Here is a 27,500-nt window from a genome sequence, read left to right as displayed (position 1 = left end):
CTGTGGAGGGCATCGTGCCAAGTGCTTTACCCATAAGCCACAGCCTGCCCCCTGTAGCCCACCCACCCCATGCCCCGTCCCCGGGCCAGGCGGGGAAGGTGGAGACAGACCGGGAGCAGCACCCCAACGAGCAGTTGTAGCCACGCCCCTCACCCCACCCGCCCGCCCTACCGACCGACCTATCTCCCATCCCTGGGTGCCCCGAGCTTCTCTGTGCCAACCCAGAACTCTCCTGGTCCTTCCTGACCCCAGAGCAGACCAGGCTGCCAGGCTCAGAAAAAGCCACGCCAAACGAAAAAAAAAGAAACCAGTAACCACAACTTCCTGTCTGAAAGCAGACGACCGTTTGAACTGAAGGTGGCGGATTACGCTCTGGCTCTCTCACTCTCTTTTGGTCCTCTCTCTCTCTCTCTCTCTCTCTCGCTCTCTTCTTTATTTTATTTTTGGGGGGACGTATCTTGTGTGTGTAGGGGGGAGGGAGGGGGGGATAATGATTAAAAAAAGAAACAAACTTGTGGATTTGAAACAAACCTTCTCCCTAAAGCAAATCCTGCTGGTTTAGATCGTAGTCTGTCCAAGTGCGGTGGGCGATTTTATCTGTTCTTCTGTGTCCAATTGGTTTCATTGTTAAAACCAGCCGTAGTTATGAATGTAGCCTGTTCGTGTACAGTTTTTAGGGTAATGATCATTGGTTTGTAGAAAAGAAAAAAAGAAAAATAGCATAAAGGGGAGGTACCCAGCCAACTAATAGATATTACAAAAATATATTAGGATCTTGTTTTTGTTTGCTTTGTTTGTTTGGGTTTTTTTTTTGGTATGATTTTAAAAGCCCCGAAAGAGGCACATTTTTGCACACCCTCTCAGGAAAATAATTTCCCCCCTCCCTCCCTTTTGAATTAGTACACATTAGTGCATCGTTTTTGTATCCATGTGTCTTTTTGTAGTCACATTTAGTACAGTACTTTCAAAAAGTATATTCAGTGTTTTTTTTGTTTTGTTTGTTTTTTTTTCCTGTTCTTGTTTGTTAACTTAGCATGTACTACCTTATGTGAAGGTAAAAAAAACAAAACAAAAAAACAAACAAACAAACAAAAAAACGTGTCTTGTGCAAAGCTGGCGTCATGCTTGCCTGTATCTGTGTATCTTGATTGTACCGTGTTTTACGAGGCAGCTCCAAGCTGCCCGGATAGTTGCAGCGTTCCATCGCCTACATATAGTTCCTTCCTGGTAAAGTGGTAGGCTAGCAATATACATACTATATATACTATGAGATATCATTATTTTTTGTTAAACAGAATCCAAAAAGAAATGTTTGTGACTGTATGCATTTGTATGAATTATTTTAAATGAAATAAAAGTCCAGATTAAATTACAAAACCGTCATTTTGAGGATCAAGCTTTTATCGGTGCATATAAACAGCATAACTTGCGCTCCGTGTTTATTAAATTGCTGCTGACTTTATTCAGGTTGTCGTTTACTTTAAAGTAGATTCCAGCGCTACACTTAAAGAAATCGTCACTGATGCCCCCCTGTGGACAATCCCCACATTACATCACGTCGGCAGACCTAAAGGACAAGAACTGTGTCATGCTGAAAGCGCCCTCGTTAATCGCGTACATGATCTCCCTTTAAAACAATGCTCTTCATTCATACATTTAATCAGATGATTGTATTACTTGAGTTCTGACGTCAGACGTCTGACGTTGAGAGGAGGCATCGGATGTCTGATGTCAAGAGGCCCTGGATACATCTTGAGCAGGTCTGCCCAAGCCAGTCGAGAAAACATAACATAACCTGAGTAGAGTGGACAAGCCGTGGAGGCTGTTTGCACTTTAGTAAATGTCCAGTTCATTTACATTCATCTTTGCCATTATGAATCATTCAACACCAGTTAATGGGCCCCAGTACTAAAAATGGTAAACATAAGCATGCAATAGTAATTTAGATGTTGGACAGGCAACCGGAGATATTTTTGTTGGAAATACAGTCTCCTTGTATTACATAACATGCAACAGAGCTAAAACCAGGAGATACAGCCCTGGCCTTAAGCAGGGTTATATTATCCAGTATTACTTTATGATCATATCTATGTCTAATGAAGTATATAAATTGTATTTATAATGCAAAATATTACAAAGAAAAAAAATATGTCGCTGACAAACAAGAAATGTAATGTTGAGAGACAATAAATGAGGGAGGGGGACACAAAGAACACCCCCCTCCTGCTTGGCGTGTCCTGTTCTAAATGAGGTGTGCTATGACACAAAAGGGGTGTGTCGGTACTGATAAGGCGTGTCCCGTGGGCAGGTAAGGAGGCGTGTGTTAACGAGAGGGTCACGTCACTGTGTAGGCATGTCCTGTGGGCAGGTAAGGAGGCGTGTCTTAACGAGAGGGTGACGTCACTGTGGAGGCGTGTCCTCTAACTCCGGCGGCCTCTCCTGTTCTATGCGATGCACCGCGTGGTGTCCGTTGGGACTGTGTCGATCCTGGAAGATGTAAAGGTTGTTGCGTGCTGCGATGGCGATGATGTTGTCCGTGGGGTGCCAGGCGGTGTGGAGAACCTTCTTCCTGAAGTCCAGGTTGTCCACGCAGATATCGCTGTCCCTCCTCTCCTTCCCGACGCACACGCGGCGTGGGCGCAGTACGGCACGCCGCTTACACACCTCCCGGCTGGCCTCCAAAGTCACATCGCGTCTACTCGCACGGTCGAACATCCTAAAGAAGTTATTGTACGCCCCTGTCATGATGACGCTGAGGGACAGAAAGAGAGAGAGAGAGGGAGATGGAGGAGAAAGTGACTACCAGACTTTTTGGTTGAAGGTCAGAGGTGAAAGGTCAGGGTTCAAGCTCTCACCTGTCTGTTCCATTCCAGGCACATTCAAACTTGTCAAAGATGCAGTCACTTTCATAAAGGGTACAAAGTTTAGTTCGCAAGTAATCATGAACCTGTAAGCATATATACACAAACATATAAGACCTGAAACACACATAACATGTGTGTATGTGTCAGTGGAAATAGGAAAATGTAATTCATTAGAGGTAAAAGGTTTTTCATTAGAGTTCTAGGGACCTGGTATGTCTCTACTGGTTTTTTCTCCATGTTGAGGTCCCAGACTTTTGCACTGAGGTAGTCTCTGGTGAGCAGGTAGCGTCCACTGTGACTGAACTTCACATCCGACACAGAAGAGATGAGCTCTGAGAAGAAAGATCTACTGCCTGGGTCCACTGCCTCCTCAAACACTGGGATAAAACAAACCAAACACGTGCTCTTAGCCATACCAAAACAATGAACCATTCAAGACAATTCTATTTTGCTACTACACAAAAAAGAGAGAAAAATTGAGAAAACTTTACAAATCATTCTATGGCTATAGCATACAAAATTATGAGATCATGAGAATGAGGACAACAGGAGCTAACAGTATTAGCATAAGTGACACTTACATTTAGCATGCTGGTCACACAGTGCCCGGGATCTCATGTCACAGAGGCGTGTTGTGCCTGTACTGCTGCTAAACGCCAGCAGGTGGCAGTGGTGAGGATGGAACTCCGCTACGGTGATTACCTCATTAAGGTCCTCCATGTTATCTGGCTTCAAATCTACTATGTCTGAAACATGCTAAAGGAATCATACCTTTTGTTCACTGAAATAAATGATTCTATGGTGTGACAGTTAACTGAATCCAAAATAAGTCTATAAAAATGTTTTATACGTCCAGGATGGATACCTTACATATTATATGAAGACAAACACATACACACACAGTTATGTACTACAAAAATGATACATTTGTTACAGACAAACACAGCCAAGGCAGGGCAGGATACTGAAGCTACGATCTGTGATGCTGAGGTTCCAAAGGTTAATCCTCAGATCGTCAGCGGACAGGTAGGTCTCACAGTCACTGTTGATGCTTATAGAGTTGATGTGATAAGCATGAGCATTTGCAAACACACGCCTCGGAGATGCCTCCACTAAGAGATCCATGGGCCGCAAGACAGGGACCTACAGCAGGACGGACACACACAAACACACACATTTTCAATTCTAGTGTGTGGCCTGTGCCCAGCAAACTGCAGGAAATGAGCAGAGTCTTAGTCTGAGTCTTAGTCTCAATCTGAGTCTCAGTCCAAGTCTTAGTCTCAGTCCGAGTCTCAGTCCGAGTCTCAGTCCGAGTCTCAGTCCGAGTCTCAGTCCGAGTCTCAGTCCGAGTCTTAGTCTGAGTCTTAGTCTGAGTCTGAGTCTTAGTCTGAGTCTTAGTCTGAGTCTTAGTCTGAACACTGGCGTCCATGATGAGACGATTAACCTCCATGACCAACCCAGAAGAGGTGAACAAAGAGTGGGTGAGCTGCACGAAGGGCTGATGCAAGACCTGGATGCTGTTGAGATAGGGGCGTGTAGCAGATGGGTGCCAGCATGGGGGGCGAGGTGTGGGGAGGGGGACAGGGTAGTTCCCGCTAATAAGAAACAAAGTGGGGTGCCATGAGGACCTTAGGAAGTGTTTTAAGCACAGCTAGATCTAGTGGCTCAGTTCAGCGTCTGGTTGGATGAGATCATTGCAGTTTTGCCGGGACTGGTGCCAGACCATCAAGCGTTACAAGCTCCTCTATGCACATGGTGAACTGAAGATACAGCTCTCAGCTCTGAAGGTTTCATCATGTTGCGGCTATGTTAGAGCCTGCTGAAACAGATATGGGTTTTGACTGCCTAGTGGTTACCTCCTGGCAAGGCCCCTCCTACCCTAATTATGCCACAAAAGATACCCTAGCTACCACAGATGAGTTACCCTTCCTCAGATAAGTTACCCTAGCTATCCCGGAGGAGTTACCCTGGAAATATCAGGGAATATGCTTTAGCTATCACATGTAAGTTACCATAGATGTCCTAAAAAGACACTCTGGTTATTACAGAGAAGATACTCTAGCAATCTAGGAGATGGTAGCATAGTTATTCTGGAGAAGTTAGCACAACTATCCTAGAGAAGATACCCAACTGATCCCAGAGAAGATACCTACTTATCCTAGAGAATTTACAGCAGCTACTTAACATGCCCTGGGGGGCAGAGGGATACTATGCCAGTCAGTGAGTGTTAGCTTTCACCGGCAGCTTGCCAAAACAGTCACATGGCATTTTGTTTTATAACATTTACAGAAAATTTACCGGCACTGTCACTATGTTTATAGCAGTCAGGAGCAAATTAATGTATTTTTTTCATTTTCAGTTAGGCATTGCATATTTTCAAAGGAAATTGTTATGTGTATTTATTGTATTAATTTCCCCCTGACTCAAACAGACACACACACACACACACTCACACACGTATCATTTTCAGAATCACTTTGTAATTGGAACTGTTTTAGGGAGTTGTGGTGGCATCATAATTGGCAAATTTCAAAGGATACCAAACCCTCATGAGTACACACACACACACACACACACACACACCTGAAGAGACGTAATTTTAGAGATGTCCTTCACTCTGCCCTCCTCATCTTTCAGGTTGTAGCCTTCAGGCCGTTTGTCTCTCTCACTCACCTTCCACAGCTTAATGGTCTTGTCTGAAAACACACACACACACACACGCGCGCACACACGTAGCAGGCCTTAAACATCTGTACAGCTAAATGCTTCAGTAGTGTGCTGTTATATGAGTAAGCAGAGGATGCTAAAGATAGATTGGTAGATTCAACTTTATCGTAATAGCTAAAGTAGGTCAAAATGAAACGGTACCATTGGTGGTCAGGAGGAAGAGAGCGGAATGAAGCTGAGGTAACCAACGGATCTTATTGATCTTCTCCTCAATCTCTAAGCTCTTCAGATAGTCGAACTCTGGATCATGGCTCTGAAACGTACTGTACACATTGTATTCCCCCTAAGAGACAGGAGAGAGAGAGTGAGAGACAGAGTCACAAAAAAATCAGTTATAACTTTGTCTTAGGTTTTTAATTTTGTTAAATGAATTATAGAAATGATACTTTGTTGAAGAATGTGGTTAGATGTCTTACCTGAGGTTCTCTCTGGAAGATGACCACTCTTACCTGAGGTTCTCTCTGGAAGATGACCACTCTTACCTGAGGTTCTCTCTGGAAGATGACCACTCTTACCTGAGGTTCTCTCTGGAAGATGACCACTCTTACCTGAGGTTCTCTCTGGAAGATGACCACTCTTACCTGAGGTTCTCTCTGGAAGATGACCACTCTTACCTGAGGTTCTCTCTGGAAGATGACCACTCTTACCTGAGGTTCTCTCTGGAAGATGACCACTCTTACCTGAGGTTCTCTCTGGAAGATGACCACTCTTACCTGAGGTTCTCTCTGGAAGATGACCACTCTTACCTGAGGTTCTCTCTGGAAGATGACCACTCTTCCGCCCTTATCGCCCGTGGCCAGGAACTCTCCAGTTTGGCTGAACTCCACCGTAGAGATGACATCAGCTGAAATAGGGTGCGAATGAAAAATGAAACCACTTACGTCATGCATCAAAACTGCAGCTGCATGCCTCCCCGCGTGCAGGGTTTACGCTATAATAAGCAGGTTCCTATCAATTTAGCCGCCTTTCACGAAACACAGTCCCCCACTCCCCAGTCTGAGTCTTAAGCCGCATATCTGCTGTGTTTTAAAGCACTAAACAGGAAGTACTGTGTGCTGCTCACATTTTGTGCTGCTGCCTCACTGATGACATGGCATCTACTGTGCCAAAGATAGTGGAAAGTTCAGCTTTGCTACTGTTAGCAAACACACAGTAAGGTCCTCACAGTAGTACGTTTACAGTTCCTAGCTGGAATTTTATATAGAGACACTAGGTCATGCATTTATAGTCTCGATTTAATGTCAGTGTGAAGGCAGAAAATTTGGCATTACAATATCCTTCACGTGACTTTACATATCGTAAACATGACATTGCCTGTAAGGATACACAATGCATTGTCATTTCTTGCAAGTTCTTGTTGTCTCTATTATTTAAAAGCAAACTTGATGGCTGTATGTTTGCCTGTGTTTATGTTTCTGTCATACACGCGTGACGTACATGCATGTCATGGCTGTCACAGTTAGGAGAACACCAGATCCTCTGTCCAGATGTGCTGTCCACTATACTATGGCTTTGCTCACTGTGATCAAATTTGAGCCGTCATTTTGGATTTGTGAGATAATCACTCTTCTTCTGGTTAGGTGCTAATGTGTCACCACAAAACTCAAGGAGACATTATGGTTGTTTTCTAGCCACATTATAGAAATAGTAGCATCAGAGAAATATCATGAGTGTATGTGCGGGGGAGGAGCAGTGCTTGGTGAGCGTGAGTGTAGTAAGGGTGAATGTAGTAAGGGTGACTATAGTAAAAGTGAGTATAGTAAGGGTGAGAATACTAAGGGTGAGTGTACTAAGGGTGAGTGTACTAAGGGTGAGCGTGAGGGTAGTAAGGGTGCGTGTACTAAGGGTGAGTGTAGTAAGTGTGAATGTAGTAAGGGTGAATATAGTAAAGGTGAGTGTACTATGGGTGACTATAGTAAAGGTGAGTGTACTAAGGGTGAATGTAGTAAGGGTCACTATAGTAAGGGTGAGAGTAGTAAGGGTGAGTGTACTAAGGGTGAGTGTACTAAGGGTGAGTGTAATAAGGGTAAGTGTAATAAGGGTAAGTGTAGTAAGGGTAAGTGTATTAAGGGTAAGTGTAGTAAGTGTAAGTGTAGTAAGGGTAAGTGTAGTAAGGGTGACTAGTAAGGGTGACTAGTAAGGGTGAGTGTAATAAGTGTGAATGTAGTAAGGGTCACTATAGTAAGGGTGAGAGTAGTAAGTGTGAGTGTACTAAGGGTGAGTGTACTAAGGGTGAGTGTAGTAAGGGTAAGTGTAGTAAGGGTGACTAGTAAGGGTGACTAGTAAGGGTGAGTGTAATAAGTGTGAATGTAGTAAGGGTCACTATAGTAAGGGTGAGAGTAGTAAGTGTGAGTGTACTAAGGGTGAGTGTACTAAGGGTGAGTGTACTAAGGGTGAGTAGTAAAGGTGAGTGTACTAAGGGTGAGTAGTAAAGGTGAGCGTACTAAGGGTGAGCGTAGTAAGGGTGAGCGTAGTAAGGGTGAGTGTACTAAGGGTGAGTGTAGAAAGGTCACAGTTCATGTACGTTACCCTCTGTGTACTCCGGCTCCAGAGCTGAAAGCTCAGAACACAGAACAGGGCTCAACATTCTTGGTTGGGACCAGGAGCTACAGGTGAATCAATCCTGTGAAGGAGGAGGGGGAATCAATCCTGTGAAAAGCTGTGGTTCAAATTACAGCAACAGCTGTAAGCAACAGCTGTATATAGCTATATGGCCATATGGCCTCGGGGCAATAAAATTGTCAGTTTTTTTATGTGGATCAGGTTCAGAGTAGAGATTAACCATTCCCACACACAAACACAGAGGGGTCCGAGACCTGGGATTGACTGATGTAAACCTTATTAGACATCCAACATTCCAACAAAATTCCAGATGAAGCATCCACATATAATTATCAAAGAGTCCCAGAGAGTGTTAAAAGGACTTGATAGTGCTCTGCCGAATGCAATATATACATACACAAAAAGACAAAATGCTGATTATTGCAAAATATGATAGACTATCAAATCACCCCTTACACACATTTTTCAAGAAGTTGGGGACACTCGGCACACAAACAAACATAAAACTCCTTCATTACCTTCAATCACATTGTTGTTGCTGCGTCCGTGCTCAAATAGGTGGGTGCAGACTTCTTCATTCCAGCCCACTGCTGAGGGCTGAGTGTGTGCGTGTGTGTCGGCCAGCGTTTGTGCGAGTGAGCAGAGACCTGCCAGGCACCCATTCTTCTAGCATCAGCATATTCGTTTGCTGCAAAGCGTTACGGGTCAGGAGAAATCCCAAGCAATTAAGAACATGTCATGACCAAACACACGCACTTCTGCGCACGCATACACAAAACACACACGCACACGCACACACACACACACACACACAACGGCGTGCCACGCTGTGAAATTCTCCAGATATCGCTCACCCACTGCAGACGTGCAACAATTACAGGGTCCTCTGCTGGAGCGGTGAATGGCAGGAAACGCAAGCGCTCATCCCGCACTGCTGAAGTCCCGAACCAGAGCGACTCCCTCTTCACATCATCCTTTCGCTGTGTGGTCAGAGGAGGGCGGGTGATTGGCTGCCGTTGATTTGCTGATGTGAAGTGGAGCCGTGTAGGCGTATTGATGTGTTTGTGTGCTTCTGTGAGAGAATGAGGGAGGAGTAAGATTCACTTGGTACGTTCTGCTGCATGGACTCCTCCCCCCCGCAGACACGGAGGCAAACAAAGGTTGTGACTGACTCTGGCTCCTCCAATAGTCACCCTTATGCAGTGTGCCAGCTTTGGGAACTACAGCCAATCAGGGACCAGCACTCTAGTGTCAGTGCTACAGCTACATAGGTTGGTTGCCTAGCAACCGCATCATTCTTGTAGGGCTGACCAGAAGAGCCTAAAGATATGAAAGCCTTCAGAAGGACCGTGGCTGCTTAAACAGCTGTGGGGTTCATCTCAATGTCGGGGTATGTTCCGCTATATCCTTACTCAAGTATGGAGAACTGTATCGACTGTGAGCTGGCAATGCTACATTTATTCAACTAATGGATTTAATTTATACACGTAAATTATAATATTCTAAACATTTTTAAAATACTTTAATTTATAAAATACACACACTGGAATATGGATCCCCTGGAAACTGTGGTACACCCACACAAACAACATGAGTCATTACTGGACACACAGTGCATGTGCATTCACTGACTCCAGAACAGTTAATGTGACACAAAGTAGAACATCAACTAAACAAGGGTGTGAATGAAAAATTAAACCACAAGAACTCATGTATTCTTGCTTTCTTTTAATACATTTTGATATATATACACATATATTATTTTTTATAAATCTTCAGTCATGAAGTCCCTACGACAGAAGAACATTAAAGGCTTGTGTTGCTATATAATACGAGCTCCTCTACTTGCATAAAGAAATTTATATGGCAAATATATAATTCTGTCTCCCTCTGCTGGCATCACACATACACTTATACACCCCTCAAACTTCAAGAATAATTAATTTTTTTTTATTATTATTTTTTTAATCCCTTAATACATCTGAACCCAGAAATCTGCTTGAGTAAAGGAAAATGTATTAGGAAACTTTCACCCTGACTGGATCAGTCTCACAAATGACAGCACCCACACATTCTCACTTAAGGAGAGAACACAGAAGGGAAAAGGGATTTTCAGGAGGCCTTCTGCTCATCTGAAATCAACTATGCTCTGCATATTCCTGCCGATTCTCAGCTAAATTATCAAGCTTTTCTTCAGCTGAGCTAAGCATCTTAAAGCACCCTAGGACAGATTGCTGGATTAAGCTTCAGATTTGAATAAGGGTCACTGAGGATCAAGTCAGTCCTTCTCCATTAGGGACACTCATCACAGAATAATTCACAGGGCTGCCCATTCTCTGCTATCACTTTACTCAGTTGCACTAATGACAGTCATCAAGGGGAGGGGTGGTCTGATTGGAGGGTCTGATCCGTGGGACCCGCCCCTCTATGGCCCGCCTTCCAGCTCCTCGGGTGTGGTCCATTTGTCTTGAGCCGCTCTGCCCATGCTGTAGTACTCCGCGTTGGGCCTCATGTCCGTGAGGTGGGCCAGGCGGTTGGACATGGCGAAGAAGGCGGCGATGGCTGCGATGTCCCAGACGTCCTCGCGGTCGAGGCCGTGAGCCTCCAGCGAGCTCACGTGCTCGTCCGTCACCGCGTCGCTCCGGCACACGGTCAGGGCGAAATCCAGCATCGCACGTTCCCGTGGCGTCAACTCTGCCACCCGGTAGTTCACCACCACCTGTGCCAGCCAAACAGCCGTGAGCGGCTCTGCCCGAATAAAGCAGAGCAGAACCAGAACAGGACAGGAGAGCTTGCGCACCTGATCAGCGAGTGTGGGTCTCTTGGAGTAGATACGGTGCAGAGCACCATGGGCTATGACGCAGTACAGACAGTGGTTCTGAGCACTGGTTGCCACAACAATCAACTCCCGATCCGCTTTTGATAAATTACCTGTAAAAAAAAAAAAAAAAAATGTATTGTACAAGTTGCAAACGTTACTAGCAAATATCTGATTAACAGAATATCATAACAGAATGAAACCTGCCATTCTGTTTCTCTTATTGCCCCAAGTCCTGCATGGACTTTTGGGAACCATACAACCATGCTGCGGAAGTGAACAGTATTATCTGGTCGTTTGTGATTGTTCCCGACACCACCCAGATGGTGGGGCCTTCAGCTAAGCCCATTAGCAGCATCCGCTAGCTATCAAAGTGTTAAGCAGTGAAAATAAATTAGCTATGTCTTTTCTAAAACATTTCTAAACAACCAGGGATGCGTTTGGCACTCAGCCATGCAAGACTCATTCAGACAACTTGGTAAAAGAAATCTGGCATCATAGTCAAAGCCTGGACGATTTCCAAATCAACGCATAGTGGATACGTCTTCAAACACACGATGGCAAAGATCTGCTCCGCCAAGCGTGGGGGGGGGGGGGGGGGGGTCTGTGGGCCGGGCCCTGCCAGAACTGCCTCGTTTTGGATTACGTCCCATGAGGCTGTGAGCGCCACTCCGGAAGGAGGTCCGACCACACGGTGGCTGTTCTCCACCCTGGAACTGGAATCCTATATCTCCAGTGATGCGTCTGCTTTAAGCAGCGCTAGTCTCATACCCGTCTGCTTGTTCATGAGCACGTTATAATAGGCGAAGAAGACTCGGAACTCCGCTGGGCGATGAGCCAGGACCTTGAACACATTAGGCAAGAAGCCACCCTGTAGAAGAACACAAGTACAAGTTACTGAAGCCACGCACACACGTATATACATACAGCTACACCCACAACGACATACAACCGCAAAAGGAAGAGAGAGACTGGGAGCCATGCCTTCGTCTCCACCTCCTCCATCAGCTCCACGATGTCATAGGGGAGGTTCTTCTTGTAAGGCACAGGGTAGCGACTGATGCGCTCTTCATCACTGCTGCCATGGAGCCGGTGACCGGTGGTCACCATGTGACATGCTCTGCCTTCCTTCAGCAGGAGAGAGGACTGTTCCGTGGAACACACAAAAGTACCATTAAAAGTACCATCAGCCCATCAAACTCCAGCTAAATACAGACACACTGATGTCGACACAGTTTAGCGGCAATCGTTGCAAACGATTGTTTTCTACAAGAGCAGTGACATGCGATCACAAAAGGAGCATGCAGAATGCTCTCAATTGAACATCGCACGATGGGGCCAAACTTAGTGACAATAACGTAATAGTCCCACTGGTCATGTCAAAGGTGTACCATGACTCATCTAGTCCTACATGGTGACGCCATGGAATTAAATATTTGTTGGTTTCACAGTCATGAATCTCCTGTTATACCTGTTCCTAAAGGTGCTTTACTGGAGCCAGACCCAGTCACTGAACTCACTGGTATGGTCATGGAACCACCTTGAGCTCAGAAGCTACAATATTCAGACAATGCTCAAGCAGAATAAGGAATAACTCACAATTACTCACTTCTTACATTAACATCTCACCCTCCCATCTACATGTTCTAGGAGAAACGGAGACTCAATACACTGGGCAATATTTCTCCAATCTTCAAACGCCCAGTGCGGGTCACTCTACGACCCGCTATAGCCTGAGGCTCCTGTTGACAGGAGTGGAAGTCCATCCACCTCAAGGGTTCATATATTGTTTCTAATGCGCTCTTCTGTGTTCGAGTTTGAGTTCCCTTTGAGTTCCCAGAGTCTTCCTGTCAGCTCAAACCAGGTTGGCTACCTCCTCCGTCCTCTCTAGTCAACAAGCCTGTTCCACCCACAGTACTGTGACACGCTGGAGCTTTGTTGGTTTTCACACCATTCTGTGTAACTCATACGGACTGTCGAGTGTGAAAATCCCCGGAAATCAGCAATTTTGGAAATATTCAAACCAGCCCGGCTGGCAACAAGAACCATCACATTACATTTTACACCAGAATTTGTCCCACTGTGATGTTTGATGTGTAGTTACAAGAAGTTACTGATCCGTGACAACATGATGTCGCCACATGATAGTCTGGTTAGAAGGTGTAGAAATAAAACAAAAATGGTTACATTTTAGAATAATGACACCTCAATGAAAGTGTATAACCATATTAACATTTACAATATCTTGAAAATGTGAATCGGAGGCAGAAGACAAATAAATAACCCACGATTATATGACACAAACAGTGCAAACATAGCCGAGTTTGCAACATTTATAATCCCTGAGGTAGTAGAGATAGTTATTTAAAAATAAAACATTTATACATTAAAAACCCGTTAAAAAAACCCGTAATTTATTCCTTACCAGCATGCCTACAACAGAAGGACGAATAAGTCTGGTGACACTAGAACACAACATTTTAAAACTTAGTTCCAAATGAAGTAGGGTCAAACAACCACAAAAGGTGCCTATTTAATTACTCTCGCCTCATGAAGCGACATCATAGCACAGCCAATCACGGACCAGGATTTTCGTACGCCTCTCAATCGTTTAACCAATCAACGTTCAGTATCTTCATTTCATTTCCTGTTTACAGTGCTAAGAGACTTGAAGTGTATTGCAATAAGCACCAGCCCACGAATATGAACGCCACTGAACCGAATTTAATTTAATTGAATTAAGCAGTTGTTTAAGCTGTTTGTCAGTCAGTAGACAAAATGTTAGTTGTCTTATTTTCTTTCTTACGTTTTAATATCTTAAACATTTATGATTGTCCTATCTTAAAATAGGACAGCATTTATTATTATGATATTTTGCTGATATATATATATATATATATATATATATATATATATATATATATATATATATATATATGATATATTCTTCTTTATGTATTCACATTCATGTAATAATGTTTTAATTATTATTAAATTAAATTAATGTGATATAATTAAGGCAAGGGGTAGGTTGCTGTCAACAAAACATTTTAAATAAATAAAAAAGCTATTTGTACTACTTACTAATTAAGCTACCCAATTAAAGAAAAAATACAAAACAAGAACGTTAAGAAAAAAAGAAACCCAAAACGAGATAATAAAGTGGTCAAATGAATGAAACATTCTTCGCTCGTGACTTTTATTCTGACATGATAACCAAAGCGTGCCAAGTAGGAAGTGTGATTGTTGTTGTTGTGTTCACCTTACGGAAACTATACACAGGTTTTGTGTTGTTTATTCAGTTCTGCCTCTCTCTATATTGTATAAACCTTTTAAAAGGACGCGTTGTGTTTGTAATGGGGGGTTACGGGGTGATGGCGAATGAGGAGTCGCTGGATTATTCCGTGCATGAAGCGTGGAACGAGGCCACCAATGTTTACCTTCTCGTTATTTTGGTTAGCTTTGCACTGTTGATGTACGCTAGAAAGTAAGCAATTTTCTATCAACTTTATGTTTATAATGTTTTTAAACCAAATATTACGAATTTGAACGTCCTAGTAACGTATTAGTATTGAATGTATAGTAGTGTGTCTTTGGCCAGTGCATATTTGATATATATGGAAGCGACCGTACACGGTGTGTCGTATCTTTCATTCATTTCTTTGTAGGAATAAGAGGAAAATCATGCGCATCTTCTCGGTACCACCCACAGTTGGAGCGACACCAGAACCGAACTTCTACGACAGCCTGCAGAAGGTCCGCCTGAGGCAACAGCTAGAGATGTATTCTCTCTGTGAGTGAGCCTGGCTAGGTTTTTGACCCCCTTTTCACGGTTAAGTAATAAAACTACTGTAAAAAAATGTTACTGTAAAAATGTACTAAAACCTTGTTTCTTTGTGTTTCTGTATATATATCAGCACGAAAATTTGATCAGCAACATCAGCAAATACAGTCTCAGGAGAGCGTGCAGCTTTCAATGGAGTGAGAGACTCCGACAGCTACGTGTGAAGGGTGCTAATAGTGCAAATGTGAATATACTACGTGGTTGGTGTGTTATTTAATATTAGATACTACATGTCTTATGTAAAATTCGGTAAAGCTGCAGTATTTTCCCCCTCAAGCTCATCAATAAACAGGGTTACCGAGCACAAGAAGAAACATACACTGGGAGAAATATTAAGGTGGATATAGTCTTATTTTTCCCTTGAAGAATATTTTTATTTCCTTTTATCATTGATAGGTTGCCAAAATGAACGGAAATGTGCAACCTCATATTTTCAGATACATTTTGTCAGCCAAATGTGGAGAATTGGTACCATCTAGAGGCTGTTTGCAATAGTGCTGGGAGGTTTTTTTTTTTTGCTGTCTTGATTAAATGACGACGAATGATAAGGTCACGTGGTTCCAAATGCAGCTGCCTTTCGATAAGTTTATTTTAAGACTTAGATCCAATCCCTAGGATGAATGCATGGTCTTCATTTACATGTGACTACGTTAGTCTTGTCGATGTCTTGTGTCCGTCTTGTTTTGTTAACTTACAAGAGTTATGGTTATTCCATAAAATCTTGGTAATATATCGCCCTCTGGTGGTGGTTTGATGTGTTCTCGAAGGTCCTATGTTCAATTTTTTACTTGCAAATCAATTGACATTTTGTGGTGGTTATGTGGAAATTTATTAGATAAATCCTACTTTCATTTTTATTAATAATGAGGCATTATTTCCTGTATAGATCCATCTAATTTCTCTGTAAAAAATGCCATTGTGGGGTGTTGGAAGTCTTTGTAATTGTCATTGTAATGTATAGCTTCAAAGATTGGAATATTTTTAATGTTTCAGATGCTGAGAAATGTTTGATTTGTAGTCATTGACTTCTCAAGCTGCTGATTTTTGCAGTTTAGTTTTTTAATTCCTGAACTAAAGAAGGGTTCATTTCCATGGTAACTCGAAGGTAACTGGGTTACTGAGTTCAGCAAGACTTGAGAAGTAAACCAATAAAGAATACATTTGGAATAAAATTACAATAAATATTAACATATCATGATTTTCTTTTCATCTGCTCTGATGCTCTTAACCGAGAGCTTGTATTGTCATTAACATCATTGTTCTGTGAGCCCAAGTTTCAGTGGGTTGCTCATGGCCAGCAGGGTCATGCCAACAGTCTTCTGTGGGATTAAGACCAGGCCTTAGTTGAGCCCTCGACAACAACACCTGCCTTCTTCTTCGTCTTAAGGTCCTTCAGTTTAGCCTTTACTCACACTGCCCCATTTCATTTCAACTGGTTGCCTGGAAAATCCAATAAACAGCTACCGACTCCCAAGTGTATTCACAGTCATGGCGACACCTATATAAGTGGCTCTGCTCTCTGTATATTGAGCAACACCCCCCCCCCCCCACCTTCTGTATAGTGCATTATACTTCAAAGGATGTTCAGTACCTTTGAAATGGTTGAAATATTATACACCTTATAAAACAATTGATTGTTTGTTTGTGTTCTCTATAATCTATATTACATATGGAAGCTAAGGAAAAAAGATGGCAAAAGTATTTTGGTGCTAAAATATAACTTCTTATGCCTTTGATCATATATATGTATAATATATATAACTTTGTCCTGGGGAAATAATTATATACCAGTTACTAGTTTATTCCAGCAAGTCCACCTGCAACCTACTGGGTTAACAGTGAGAACGTGTGCCAAAAGGTGAGATGAGCTGACCGGAACAGCAGTGTGTTTAAGGCATGACGGAACCGCACGGCACCCGGTGAGAACCTGCGCCCTCGCGCACCGGAGACGGAGAGACAGAGACGCGCGCGGCGCGAATGAAAGCGAGGAGCAGCACGTGCGAGAGGCCTTTCTTGTCTTCGTGAGCTGTGTGTTTTTTCCCCTTTGCCTAGCTGTGCCGCTCTTCTGCTCGCGGGTTTGATGTGCGATGGTGTCATCCCCTAAGCCCCGCCCCCCGTTCCCCCGAGCTCATGCTTCCATGGAGATAAGGAGAACCGGAGCTTTTCTTCTTCCTTTTCTTTTGTCTTTCATTTTTTTTTGCCTCATCTTTTCTCTCGTTTTATATCTGCTTCCTTTAATCCGAGAGCTTTCCGCTCTGTCAGAATTTCAGCGTTCAACACAGAGTTCAAACATAGTCTCTCTTGTTGTCTTTGTGTCTGTCCTCTTATCTCTCTCTGGCTGTTCTATCAATCATCTGATCGAGACATTCTGTACATGTTATTTACGGGAATATCGAGTGCCGGCATGTGTGCGTAGCAGACATCAACAATCGTCTGAACCGCTCATTCTGAAAGGACCTCTAAGCAAAACAAACCAGAGAGGCCGGGGTAGCCCACGTCTGTGCCTCAGTCAGCGGGTGGTTTTGTGTTTACGGCCTGGGTGTCGCCCGCCTGCCTCTCCGGGACCTCGTCGGGCTGTCCTGGGAGCGGCGGTGGGCACTGCCCCGGGGCCGCAGGGCCGGCCAGACGTAAACACGGCCTGACCGCACACGTCCTGGCCCCCGGCCAGCCGCCTGCGACCACACCGGCGCCCGCTGTTCGGCTCCGGTTCGCTGGGCTGCGTCCGCACGTTTCAGCCGTTTGGGGGGGGGGGGGGGGGGGGGGGGGGGGGGGGGGGGCAGGGAGTGCTACTGCTACTGGATGAGAGAACCTCCGTAACTTCACCACGTCCATCCAGAACCTCGGCTGCTAGACGCTTTGCTCACGGATGGCTTGATATCCCGACTTGTTGCTTGTACCTGTGTCTGTTGCTTTTGCACAGACGTTCACTGCCTGCACCTCGAGATGCAATGGCGCTTAGCGGAAAGCTCTTGGGATACCTTGTCAACGTCTGTGTTTCATGCATTGGCCTTAAAGAGACAAGACAGCCATCGAGCTTCCTCCCTACCGCATGTTTGAATTAATACCCAGGGACAAATGTAGCTCACAATCAGACATCAGTCTGCTGCTGGGAAAAATGTGCCTCATCTCTCTTTCTCCTTCTCCCACTCTCTCTCTCTCCCTCTTTCTCTCTTTCAGTTCTTTCCGGCACTTTCTTCCATTAAAGGCGCGCATGTGTCAGGCAAGCGGGCGGCCCAGCGCTCTCCCGTGCCGTATCTCCCCGGATCTCGGCGTGGTACGAGGAGCGACAGTCGCCTTCATGCCCCCCCCCCCCCCCCCCCCCCCCCCCACGCCATCACAACCGTCGCCGTGTTTCCCAGGGCCCCCGCGCCACACTCCTCCTCTCCCTCTCCGCTCCTCTTCCTCCCTCCTCTCGCTTCACGTCTCCGCTGTTCCTTTTTGTCGTCGCGGGTCGCACCGGGGGGTCTCAGCTGGGAATAAGAGAGAAGCGCTCGCTAATTAGAGGAGAGAGAGCGCACGGGCGCGTGAGAGAGAGAGAGAGAGAGCGGGCAAATAATAAGACGTTTCAAATGAGAAGCGTCTAATCGGGGAGGATGGGAAGAGGGGCCCGTGCACGCCTTCCCTCCGTTCCCGGGCCTCGCGCGGGAGACCGCCGTCAAACGGGCTGGTCGGAGGGTCCGTACGGGTCGCTTTCACTTCGCCCACCCCACCTTCGTTTCTCTGCCTTTCGTCTGCGAAAGCTTTAAACCAATAAAGAGCGGCCGGCTGTGTTTCTCAGCATGATGAAGGCGTGTTTCTGAAATGTGACCGGCGGTCCTGCAGATTGGATGCTGGGTCGTTTTCAGCGTAGTAGTTCTGCGGGAGTTCTTCTTGTCTGGGGACAATTCCCCCATGTTAATACGGCTCTTGCAGTACAATATGGATGAAAGTGAAGTGTCTGCTCTTCTGGAACATTCCGTGCTGATCTGTACGTGCCCTAAGAAGGCTTAGAAGTCTCGCTACTTCTCGGCTCGTGTCTTCACACTCGAGCGCTATTGGTTCCTATACGAGCCCGGGGCCATCCGTCCCAGCGGGGGTGTGAGCTCTACCCAGGGTATGACCCCCCTGGGTGTCTCCTGCTCTGCTTGCTGGCAGAGAACAGGCCCAGCATGGCTCAGGCCCCCGACCGCATTGAGCCCCAGCGCTGAATGGCAAACACAGGAGACCCAGACTGTCCCGGGTCTCTGGCCCGGATTCAGCCCTCTGACCTGGGGGCATTCTCCTCACTTGCCACCCCCCCCCCCCCTCCCCCAACTCTCCTCGGTGCAGCTATGACCTTGGCGCCATCTTTCTTCACTGTAGCAAATGACCCAGAGAGAACCGAGAGGCGGCAGTTGCTTGTACCTGGCTCGGAGGACGCCTCTGTCAATATTTACCCTCATCGAAAAAATAGACACACGAAGAACAAACCCAGCACGGTTGGCATGCGGTCGCACCCACCGTCTTTGCCAAGTGTGAGTTTGATGCTATACAGTATGATAGCAGACTGGATTATATAGCTACTAATTGATTTTGATTGAAACAATCAAAAGCTGATGTTCCCTTTTCATGGTGTTTCATCGTAGTCTATCCGTCTTTGTGCCCCTTTCGCTCTGTCAACTGGTCCGGCTCCTTTAAACTGACTGGCCAGCGTTAGCCGGACCCACAAGGCCATTCTCACGGGCTTCTCGCACCCTCCTCCCTTTTTCGTGGGGGCCTGTCTGATGTTGACACAGACAGGCTGCCTCCTCCCTGTTTGTCGCTAGCGGTTGCGCTGTTTACTTTCCCCTATTTGCTTTCCGTTTCTCAGAACGGTGTGTGCCCCCCCCCCCCCCCCCCCAAAAAAAAACCTCCAAACACAAACAAAAAGCCCCAAACCTGCGTTGAGCTGCCCCAGGCCCCACCCTGGAACACTGTATAAAGAGTAATCTATTAAACCTTGAAGCACCAACCCTCCTGTTAATAAAGCCATCTGGTCCTCGCCAGGTGAAGCAGATGTAGCTGACAGCTGGAGCCGTAGGTCCCCTCCAGCTGTTGGCGCTTCCATGAGAAACTCGCTTCTTTCTCCGCCGTTTCCGTCTCCGCTCCCGGCTGTAGCTTCAATCGGGCCTTTTCGTCTTCACAAAGGGCATGGCGCTCCCAGAGCCGGTAAGCTGTGCTCATATGAAAGGCGGAATGCGTATGAATCATATGAAGCCTGTGTGTGTGTGTGTGGGGGTGGAGGGGGGGGGGACTGCTGTCAAAGCCGGGCAGGAATAAACGACCCCTAACTCGTACCACATGCGAGCCTGACCTGCTGCAGGCAGTCACAGTCGACCGGGAGCAGGGGAGTCGTTGGGCGGCGGACGACCACATCAGAGTCGGCAGCCACCCACTCCTCAGCCCTCCTAACCGCTCCTAGCCGGATATCCTGTACGATTTAGGCCTCCCTCATTTGTGCCGCACATGTGCCAACTTCTGACACACGCCGGGGACCTGACGTCGCCTCACTCGCGGGAACGACTGACAGCTTGTTAAAAATAAAAAACCGTCCACTTGTTCTGCTTGGCACCTTTTGTCAGCGGTGAGGTGAGAATGTCGAGGCTTACTCCGTGGCGTTTCTTTTTTTCTCCCCGCTGTGGTCTGCAGCTGAGAGCTGGCGGCACGGCAGAAGGAAGATGGGACCGGTTCTTGCTGAGGACGACCTGCTCATTGATTTAGAGCCGCTCGGGCGGCCATGTTTCTTTGATGAGAACTGTCGGGGCTAGTTAGCTGCAACGAGCTCTCGCTAACAATCGATTATGGCCTCAGAGCGCACAGCTCTCTCTCTCTCTTTCTCTCTTTCTCTCTCTCTCTCTCTCTCATTCTTGCGCACTCTCTCTCTTTCTCTTCCCCCCTCCAGCTTTTCTCCCAGTGTTGCTCTCTTGCACACAGTATTTTTCTTGAACTGTAGAACTGTATACCTGGCATGGGTGAATGACATGTGGTTGTGAATTTTGGTTCTAGTAGAGGTGCAGAGAGACATATAGGATTCAACTGTCTCTCTCTGTCTCTCTCTCTCTCTCTCTCTCTCTCTCTCTCACACACACACACACACACACATGCACAGATTGGAAGGTTCACCATAGGCTTTTTTACTCTGCTTGTGATCCAGTTCAACGCTGCTGAACACAGGGAAACCATTACTCCAGAAAAATCTCAAGCACTAAAAATTGAGTGATCCTTTAAGTCCCTGTGTTCTTACCATCTTTACATGTTTTGCAATTTATAGGTGGTAAGAACATTTAACAGTTATTGTACAATTCACATGTTTGTAGACACAATAGTCTAAGTAGGATCAGATGCTACTGTAGAAAGCAGCCATTACCGTTAAAAGCTATGAACATCACTTAACATGGCTTCCAGATTAAAGGCATTCTGTGAATTTTGATAATCTGGCCACAGTTATTTTGGTAAGATTAAGGATTAGCCTGGTGAGATTAAAATCCTCCTGGGCCGGCCATGGAGCACATGTGCAGACACGAACTCCATTTATTTTTGTCTGTGGACACGGCTGGAATTCACCAGCATGTAAATTGAGAGTTTGGGGAGAAAAGCGATGGAATTTCATGAAGAATTCCCCCAGCGGCGTGAAGCAGCGCAGTGCTGATGAAGCAAGAGGAGGCCGCATGCATGACCATAATTACCAAGCTCTTAAACCCTGGCTCAGATACACTGTCTGACTCCTGCTCACCACACACACACACACACACACGCACACACACACTCCACGCCTGTCTGATGCACCCAAACTGTGTTTTTCCACTCAGTTTTCATAACACATGTCTAGGACAATAAAATGTGTGTTACAAGATGGTGTGTAAGGCTCCTTACTCAAAAACATGTTTTCTGTTTTAGTGTCATGGGGTAGGTGGCACCCATCTCACTGGGGTTCGGAAGAGGGGAAAACCATCTCTCAGGAACTATATCTGCTCTACATACACAAGTGCTTCTAACTAATGTTTGCCTAATTATGCAGCATTCCATGCTAGACTCTCTTAAATCGACACTGGGAATTAATGTGTACTTCTAAACGTCAGCCCCTGTCCTGCTTTAAATGTGTTCAGAGATGTGTGTGTATGTGTGTGTGTGTGTGAGAGAGAGAGAGAGAGAGAGAGAGAGAGAGAGAGAGAGAGAATGAACTTGCCTGATTGACAGATTGTGTAATCACAACGGTGACATGTCTCAGGTGTGAGGGAAAGGGTCTACAGGTGTTTTTCTGTGAAAATGAGAGAGAAAAGCTTATTATGGCTGTCACTGGAAAGTGATTACGAGACTGTTAAGAACAAGCCTGGATTTTAATACATATGCTGCAAACTGAGCTAAGAGCGTAGCATGCTTTAACCATGATGTCGGATCTCACAGTATATTACAGCCACGTTTAGATTTATAGTCTAGAAATAGGTGACATACACTTATAAAGCAGTTATAAGCATTGATATTCCTATAACTAGTAATTATAGCATAAAATATCTTTCTAAAAATGCTTTCTATTCCTTGTCATAATTCTTATGGTTAAATGACTTTAGTGTTTTGAAACAACAGGCAATTAAAAAAGTTTTTTTGTGATTCACGGACTATATATTGCTTATTAAAATATGATGAATTTGTTGTAGTCAGAAGAGTTCACCCTTCCAGCTTGTGCCAGAGCAGCGAGGGAGCCGCAGGTTACGGCCAGCGGAGAGAATCCAGCTGTCTCTGTGAGTGTTATTCCAGCAGCAGCTCATATCTCTGACCCCGGTGTAAAGACTTTTCACTGCTGTTACACACAAAAACATTTATAAACAGTGATAACTTCTGGGGGGGGGGGGATTCAAAAACATCTTCCCTCCACCCTCGGGAGGGGACCGATGCAAGCAGGGTCAGCGCTGCGCCAGGCGAGCGGGGGGGAGCCAGACGTGGTGGGCTTCTCCTCCCCACCCTCCATTAACCACGCACCACAAGGCATGTAGCCGCGGCCGACACACCCCCCCGCCCAGACAGTGCCCTCTCACTGACAGGTTTATAACAGCGTTCTACCCCACCTGGGCTAGACACGGCGGCCTGCTGTGGGATACGTTTGAGTAATGTGTCTGGGGATATTCGACTTGCTGTTGACATAACACGTGTGTTACATCGGTGTTGCATTTTGTTAACTGAGGAATCATTATGTTTATTAGCAACAAATGCCTGTTTTTTTGGGCGAGTCATTTGAAGGCTTTTGTAAGCTTGCAATTTGTAGGTTGAGGTCTGTTTACTATGTCTATTTTTCTGAAAATCTGCAGTGTATTCAAGGTTGTTTTGAGTGTGTTTGTGTGTGTGTGTGTGTGTGTGTGTGTGTGTGTGTGTGTGTGTGTGTGTGTGTGTGTGTGTGTTTATGTGTGTGTGTGTCTGTGTGTGTGTGTGTGTGTGTTTGTGTGTGTTTATGTGTGTGTGTGTCTGTGTGTGTGTGTGTGTGTGTGTGTGTACCAGCTTGAGCGCATGTGTATATACACCTTTTGCATTTCTGTGACACTAGCTTGTCTGAACTGTCTGAATCGGATGCCATTTTCGTATTTCTAGTTATTCCGAGTCCATGCTCTCAGTCCAGGAACTGTAGTGCCCTTCATCTGTCTGAGTGTAGCCGCGTTGACTCATCACTACACGCACAGTGCCTTCACACCCGTCCTGCCTCGATGACCTCGGATAACGCGCACCGTGCGGGTTGTGCATATAACGCAAAGCTATTCCTCATAGTGAATGCGGGGTTCGACAGAATGAGATGGTTTTCATAGGATCATTGTTAAATCAATCACCCACATTTACTGCCATACAGTCCTAATACATCACCATCTTTAACAACTACGCTCCGTTTTTGTGAGATGAGATGAGATGAGAATATCAGTCAATCTTAACAAATCAAGTCACATCTTAACTTCGCATGATGAGACACACCTGCATTTGAATATGCAAGCGCTTTATTGAGAATCCCCAGTACACTCAGGGTTCGGATTCGCGCTCTCTGCGTGATCAGAGCTCCTCCGACCCAAACCGGGGCGTCCGCGCAGCAGCAGAACCCGCTAGAACCGCGCAACGACCGTAGCCGAGCGTCTACTGTAGGTGTCAGCAGAGCTGCTTCGGATCCTCGCTGCACTCCGCCGTCACGCGTCCGAGCCTTCTCGCGTCTGTCACCGGTGGTCGGGCGACGAGGGCTCGCGTGCGTGCATCTGTTGTGTGCGCGCGGGTTTCTCTCGTGCAGGTCATGCCAGATGTACCGTGTAACGACGAACAGGGCGACTCCGGGTCGCGTTATGTCTCATCGCAGTGGAAGTTTCACTTGCCGTGTAGGTAGCTGTGGGGGAGTCTGATTACAAACACGCACGTCTTGTCTAAATGTACACACGCGCACATAAACCTCGTTTGAAATTACATTTTCCATTGTGATTCTATCTGAAATGTATGATGCATCTAATTTATTTAGCATTTTATCTTTTAGTTGATCAGTGGTGCTCCAATTCTTGTCATTCTAATTCACTTTTTTTTTATTTTGGTGCACATTTCAGTTTGGTAATAGATGCTTCCCAACACGTGAAACACAACTAACCAAGAAACTTATGAATAAAGATCTATGGCAGCTCTTCTCGCGCACCCAGGAGGACACAAAGAGGTGTTTCCACAAACTCACCACAAGTCAAGAACAACAAAAGACATGATACAATAAGTCTTAAACTTATAATATTTTATTGTATTGTTATGAATAGTATTTGGCAACCGTCTCGCGGGTTTCGGTTGACACGTCTTAACTGCCTACTCGTAGTCATAAGTAACCCCAGTGATTAAAGCACAAAATTATCACTTATGAAGTCTCCAGCGATGTCTAATTTCACAAAGTTCCACTGTGCGGGGCGTTCGGTGGCGAGCGCGTGCGTCGGTCCCGTTGCGCGCGCGGCCCTGCGGGTGCGCAGGTGTCTCCGCGTCGTCGGGCGAACGTGTCACGAGACTGGAGCGCGAGAAGAATAGGCGCGTGTCGGCGACGGGCCGCGTCCCTCTCCAGACTGTTCGATGTTCGCTAATTGCGACCCTGGACGCGATCCGCTTTCTTTGAAGTGCGTCTGAAGGGGGATGCATGAAAGACCGACAATTACTGCGTGCATCGTGGAACTGTTGTGAGACAGGCAGCTGTATGAAAGAAAACTCCTGTTTTTTCTACTGTGCCGTGTGCGCTTAAAATTAATGGAGCAATATTATACGATCTGTATGAGACAACATCTTATCAAAGTGAGGAAGGAAAGAGCATCAGAATCATTTGAGTTCTTTTCTTTGTGTTACTTTGTAAATAGTTATGTGTCATGGCCTGGCATAAAAGTGCACATTATATAATCTGAATTACAGATACTTCTCATTATAGGTTGATGATATTTACACATATCTGTTGTTTGTACTACGTTTGCCCTAATATTCGCGTTCACGAGTAATTATGTGTTGGTTTATGATATGAGTGATATGGGTGATTATTATTGATCAATTGATTGTTTTAGTACCTACAGCTGCACTTTTGATGATGTGTCTGCTCGTGTGTGTGTGTACATGTGAGTGTGTGCGCGTGTATATATGAGGGAGAGATCAACGTGGACGTTTGCCAGATCCCCAAGGAAGTGTTGGCTTAGTACAGAGTTTAGTGTATGTGAAGGTCACTGAAATGTTAGCAGCAATTCCGTCTTACCAACAGATCTCAAAACCTATATATAGGCTATATATGAATACGTATTGCCTCCCACAATGGATGTGATAGTGTTCGGTGAAATAAATAAAATTAAATAATGTTGTTGTTCAGCTTGGTTGTTTTATTTTGCGTTGTCCGTGTTTTTGCTCCCTGCCATGTTTATTTATTTATTTATTTTTTTATTCTGTAATGTACACTACGAACCTCTAGGGGGCTCTTGATCAGAGTTGCATAACAGAAGACAGCTGCAATGGTTTTCTGGTCCTTTTATTTCGTTTTTATGACAAGAATCAAAAGTCTGTCGGTAATTTCTCTGTGTCTGGACTGTGTGGCCTGAATCCATTAAGGAAGTGGCTGGATATAAACTTAAAAAAAAAGTCTCGTCTGTTTGCAATGAGAGATATTCCAGGCATGCAGCCGTGACTGGCCACACTGCTTTTAGGGAGAGTTGTAAGGAAGGGGTGTAACCATTAAAAAAAGCGTTTGTGCACCACAACTGATTCGATTGGGCTTAGGCAAAACTGCCTTTGATAACCGATTATCCACAAACTAGCCAAGTGAAAGTGAATTGTGTGACTCCCCCTTCATCCCATATCAAATTCAGGTCATGCTTGGATTGCACTGGGCGAAAATGATTAGCCACTATGCCCGAATGCTTCTTGCTGTAGCACAGTGACAATCAATTGCTGAGGAACTGGTGCTCTGGAGAGCTGCAGACATTCACGCGGGGCAAAGCAAATCGGTGTCACTACACTTCTGCATGCTGTCAAACACTAGTTGCACTTGGCCGTAGGTCCAGGGCTTACTGAGCGCTGATGTCATCCGTCCAGATGGGGGTTTCCGCAGTAACAGATTAGGATGGCTGTCGGCGAGGGGATAAATCTGTTGGGATGTGTGATTTTATCATCGCCGTGTGCATGTATGCGTGGTGGAAAGTCTTGTGTTAGTATGGTAAAGGTTTGTATACAAACAAATGGTTTTTGATTCTGCTAATATCAATAAGTCAAACCACAAATGAAATATTCCTGTGTGGGCAGACCTGATTTAGTGGTGTGTGTGTGTGTGTGTGTGTGTGTGTGTGTGTGTGTGTGTGTGTGTGTGTGTGTGTGTGTGTGTGTGTGTGAGATAGACACAGAAAGAATACAGCATTTTGTATTTATTCCAGATTATTGTGTAACCAGCAGACATACAGTAAAAAAGTATTATTATTCAGTATTATTTGAGGTGTACGTTTTTGACAGCAAATCTAAAATTGATTATATTTTGCCATTTTTAAACACAATGTGCCTACATGAAGTCTGTTCAATTTTGCTATACATATGTACTCTTGGGTATATTCACTCCTGATTGATGTCTTTATATCTCATGCGCTTATATCTCAGACTGGATGTAGAACAATCACATTCATGTAAATTCACACCCTGGAAGGCAGTGTGGATTTTTTTCACACAACCAGCACATGTATGACAGGTAATTAACCCTGCAGCGCAGTTCTCACCTGGTCCAGCTGTGCTGAGAACCGCACCAGATCAACGGCAAAGAGCAACGTCAGGGCCCCGAGGACTGGACTGAGAACTGGGCTTACATCAGAGGAAGAGAGAGGCTGGGTGTGGAGGGGGGCGTTGTCTCTACACATGAACTAAAAACAGTGTGTGTTATACAAAGAGCACTTCTGAGATAAGTATTTCACATACACACATACACATACACACATACACACATACATATAGCCAAATATCATATTGCATTAGTGAAAGCACACGTGCACACAGTCAAATGCCATTCCCTTACACAGCAGCAATCTGTAATCAGAAACCTCTGGCCTGCTTTACACACACGCACACACACATGCACGCACACACACGTACACACACAGAGGGAAAAAAAAAGCAAAAGCCAGTGAGAGAAAGGATTTTACCCAGCCAGTTTGCCAGGGCAAGCAGCCAACACAAAGAGGAGTGAGAGGGA

The 27,500-nt window shown here is 45.3% G+C and overlaps 4 protein-coding genes across 9 annotated transcripts in view; 2 read left to right on the top strand and 2 right to left on the bottom strand.

The window, feature by feature from the left end:
* Nucleotides 1-352, top strand: part of ctbp1 (C-terminal binding protein 1) — a 15,534-nt gene extending 15,182 nt beyond the window's left edge. For 4 of the 5 annotated variants that reach the window (XM_077022443.1, XM_077022441.1, XM_077022442.1 and 1 more), the window contains exon 9: nt 1-352. This exon is cut by the window's left edge and continues 47 nt beyond it. In XM_077022443.1, the coding sequence (XP_076878558.1) occupies nt 1-140 (140 nt within the window). In that variant the 3' untranslated portion in view covers nt 141-352. The other variant, XM_077022445.1, reaches the window with a different exon arrangement.
* Nucleotides 353-1,417: 1,065 nt separating this feature from the next.
* On the bottom strand, nt 1,418-9,273 carry ppp2r2cb (protein phosphatase 2, regulatory subunit B, gamma b). Of its 2 annotated transcripts, none has more exons than XM_077022439.1 (11): nt 9,008-9,273; nt 8,672-8,841; nt 8,121-8,214; nt 6,008-6,435; nt 5,733-5,874; nt 5,448-5,560; nt 3,830-4,007; nt 3,446-3,610; nt 3,072-3,241; nt 2,856-2,947; nt 1,418-2,752 (listed from the first exon to the last, which is right to left on the bottom strand). In XM_077022439.1, exons 3-11 carry the CDS (start codon nt 8,176-8,178, stop codon nt 2,401-2,403), a joined length of 1,698 nt encoding a protein of 565 aa, XP_076878554.1. In that variant the 5' UTR covers nt 8,179-8,214; nt 8,672-8,841; nt 9,008-9,273; the 3' UTR covers nt 1,418-2,400. The 2 variants fall into 2 exon arrangements, with proteins under 2 accessions (XP_076878554.1, XP_076878555.1); XM_077022440.1 differs by having other exon boundaries at nt 1,420-2,752; nt 6,338-6,435; nt 9,008-9,272.
* Nucleotides 9,274-9,864: 591 nt separating this feature from the next.
* On the bottom strand, nt 9,865-13,531 carry LOC143527306 (uncharacterized). The gene is made up of 5 exons (XM_077022438.1): nt 13,397-13,531; nt 11,956-12,117; nt 11,743-11,842; nt 10,954-11,084; nt 9,865-10,872 (listed from the first exon to the last, which is right to left on the bottom strand). Exons 1-5 carry the CDS (start codon nt 13,448-13,450, stop codon nt 10,579-10,581), a joined length of 741 nt encoding a protein of 246 aa, XP_076878553.1. The 5' UTR covers nt 13,451-13,531; the 3' UTR covers nt 9,865-10,578.
* Nucleotides 13,532-14,198: 667 nt separating this feature from the next.
* On the top strand, nt 14,199-16,013 carry smim19 (small integral membrane protein 19). The gene is made up of 3 exons (XM_077022437.1): nt 14,199-14,458; nt 14,640-14,764; nt 14,889-16,013. The coding sequence occupies exons 1-3, from the start codon at nt 14,328-14,330 to the stop codon at nt 14,954-14,956; spliced, it is 324 nt and encodes a 107-aa protein (XP_076878552.1). The 5' UTR covers nt 14,199-14,327; the 3' UTR covers nt 14,957-16,013.
* Nucleotides 16,014-27,500: the final 11,487 nt, after the last annotated feature.

Source organism: Brachyhypopomus gauderio, chromosome 11, assembly GCF_052324685.1.
Source record: "Brachyhypopomus gauderio isolate BG-103 chromosome 11, BGAUD_0.2, whole genome shotgun sequence".
NCBI lineage: Eukaryota > Metazoa > Chordata > Actinopteri > Gymnotiformes > Hypopomidae > Brachyhypopomus > Brachyhypopomus gauderio.
The sequence above is the reverse complement of the archived record's forward strand: the minus strand, read 5'-3'. Positions and strand labels throughout refer to the sequence as shown.

What these genes read in the sequence shown, in the direction of transcription:
- ppp2r2cb (XM_077022439.1), bottom strand. Translation starts at nt 8,178, where the DNA reads ATGTTGAGCCCTGTTCTGTGTTCTGAGCTTTCAGCTCTGGAGCCGGAG. An exon ending in GGAGCCGGAGTACACAGAGG is followed by an intron (nt 6,436 to 8,120) that starts GTAACGTACATG and finishes ACCCTATTTCAG; the next exon opens with CTGATGTCATCTCTACGGTG. An exon ending in GTGTGACCAGCATGCTAAAT is followed by an intron (nt 3,242 to 3,445) that starts GTAAGTGTCACT and finishes GTTTTATCCCAG; the next exon opens with TGTTTGAGGAGGCAGTGGAC.
- LOC143527306 (XM_077022438.1), bottom strand. Translation starts at nt 13,450, where the DNA reads ATGTTGTGTTCTAGTGTCACCAGACTTATTCGTCCTTCTGTTGTAGGC. An exon ending in CTTCTGTTGTAGGCATGCTG is followed by an intron (nt 12,118 to 13,396) that starts GTAAGGAATAAA and finishes TCCACGGAACAG; the next exon opens with TCCTCTCTCCTGCTGAAGGA. An exon ending in GCTCATGAACAAGCAGACGG is followed by an intron (nt 11,085 to 11,742) that starts GTATGAGACTAG and finishes TTTTTTTTACAG; the next exon opens with GTAATTTATCAAAAGCGGAT.
- smim19 (XM_077022437.1), top strand. Translation starts at nt 14,328, where the DNA reads ATGGGGGGTTACGGGGTGATGGCGAATGAGGAGTCGCTGGATTATTCC. An exon ending in CTGTTGATGTACGCTAGAAA is followed by an intron (nt 14,459 to 14,639) that starts GTAAGCAATTTT and finishes ATTTCTTTGTAG; the next exon opens with GAATAAGAGGAAAATCATGC. An exon ending in GCTAGAGATGTATTCTCTCT is followed by an intron (nt 14,765 to 14,888) that starts GTGAGTGAGCCT and finishes TATATATATCAG; the next exon opens with CACGAAAATTTGATCAGCAA.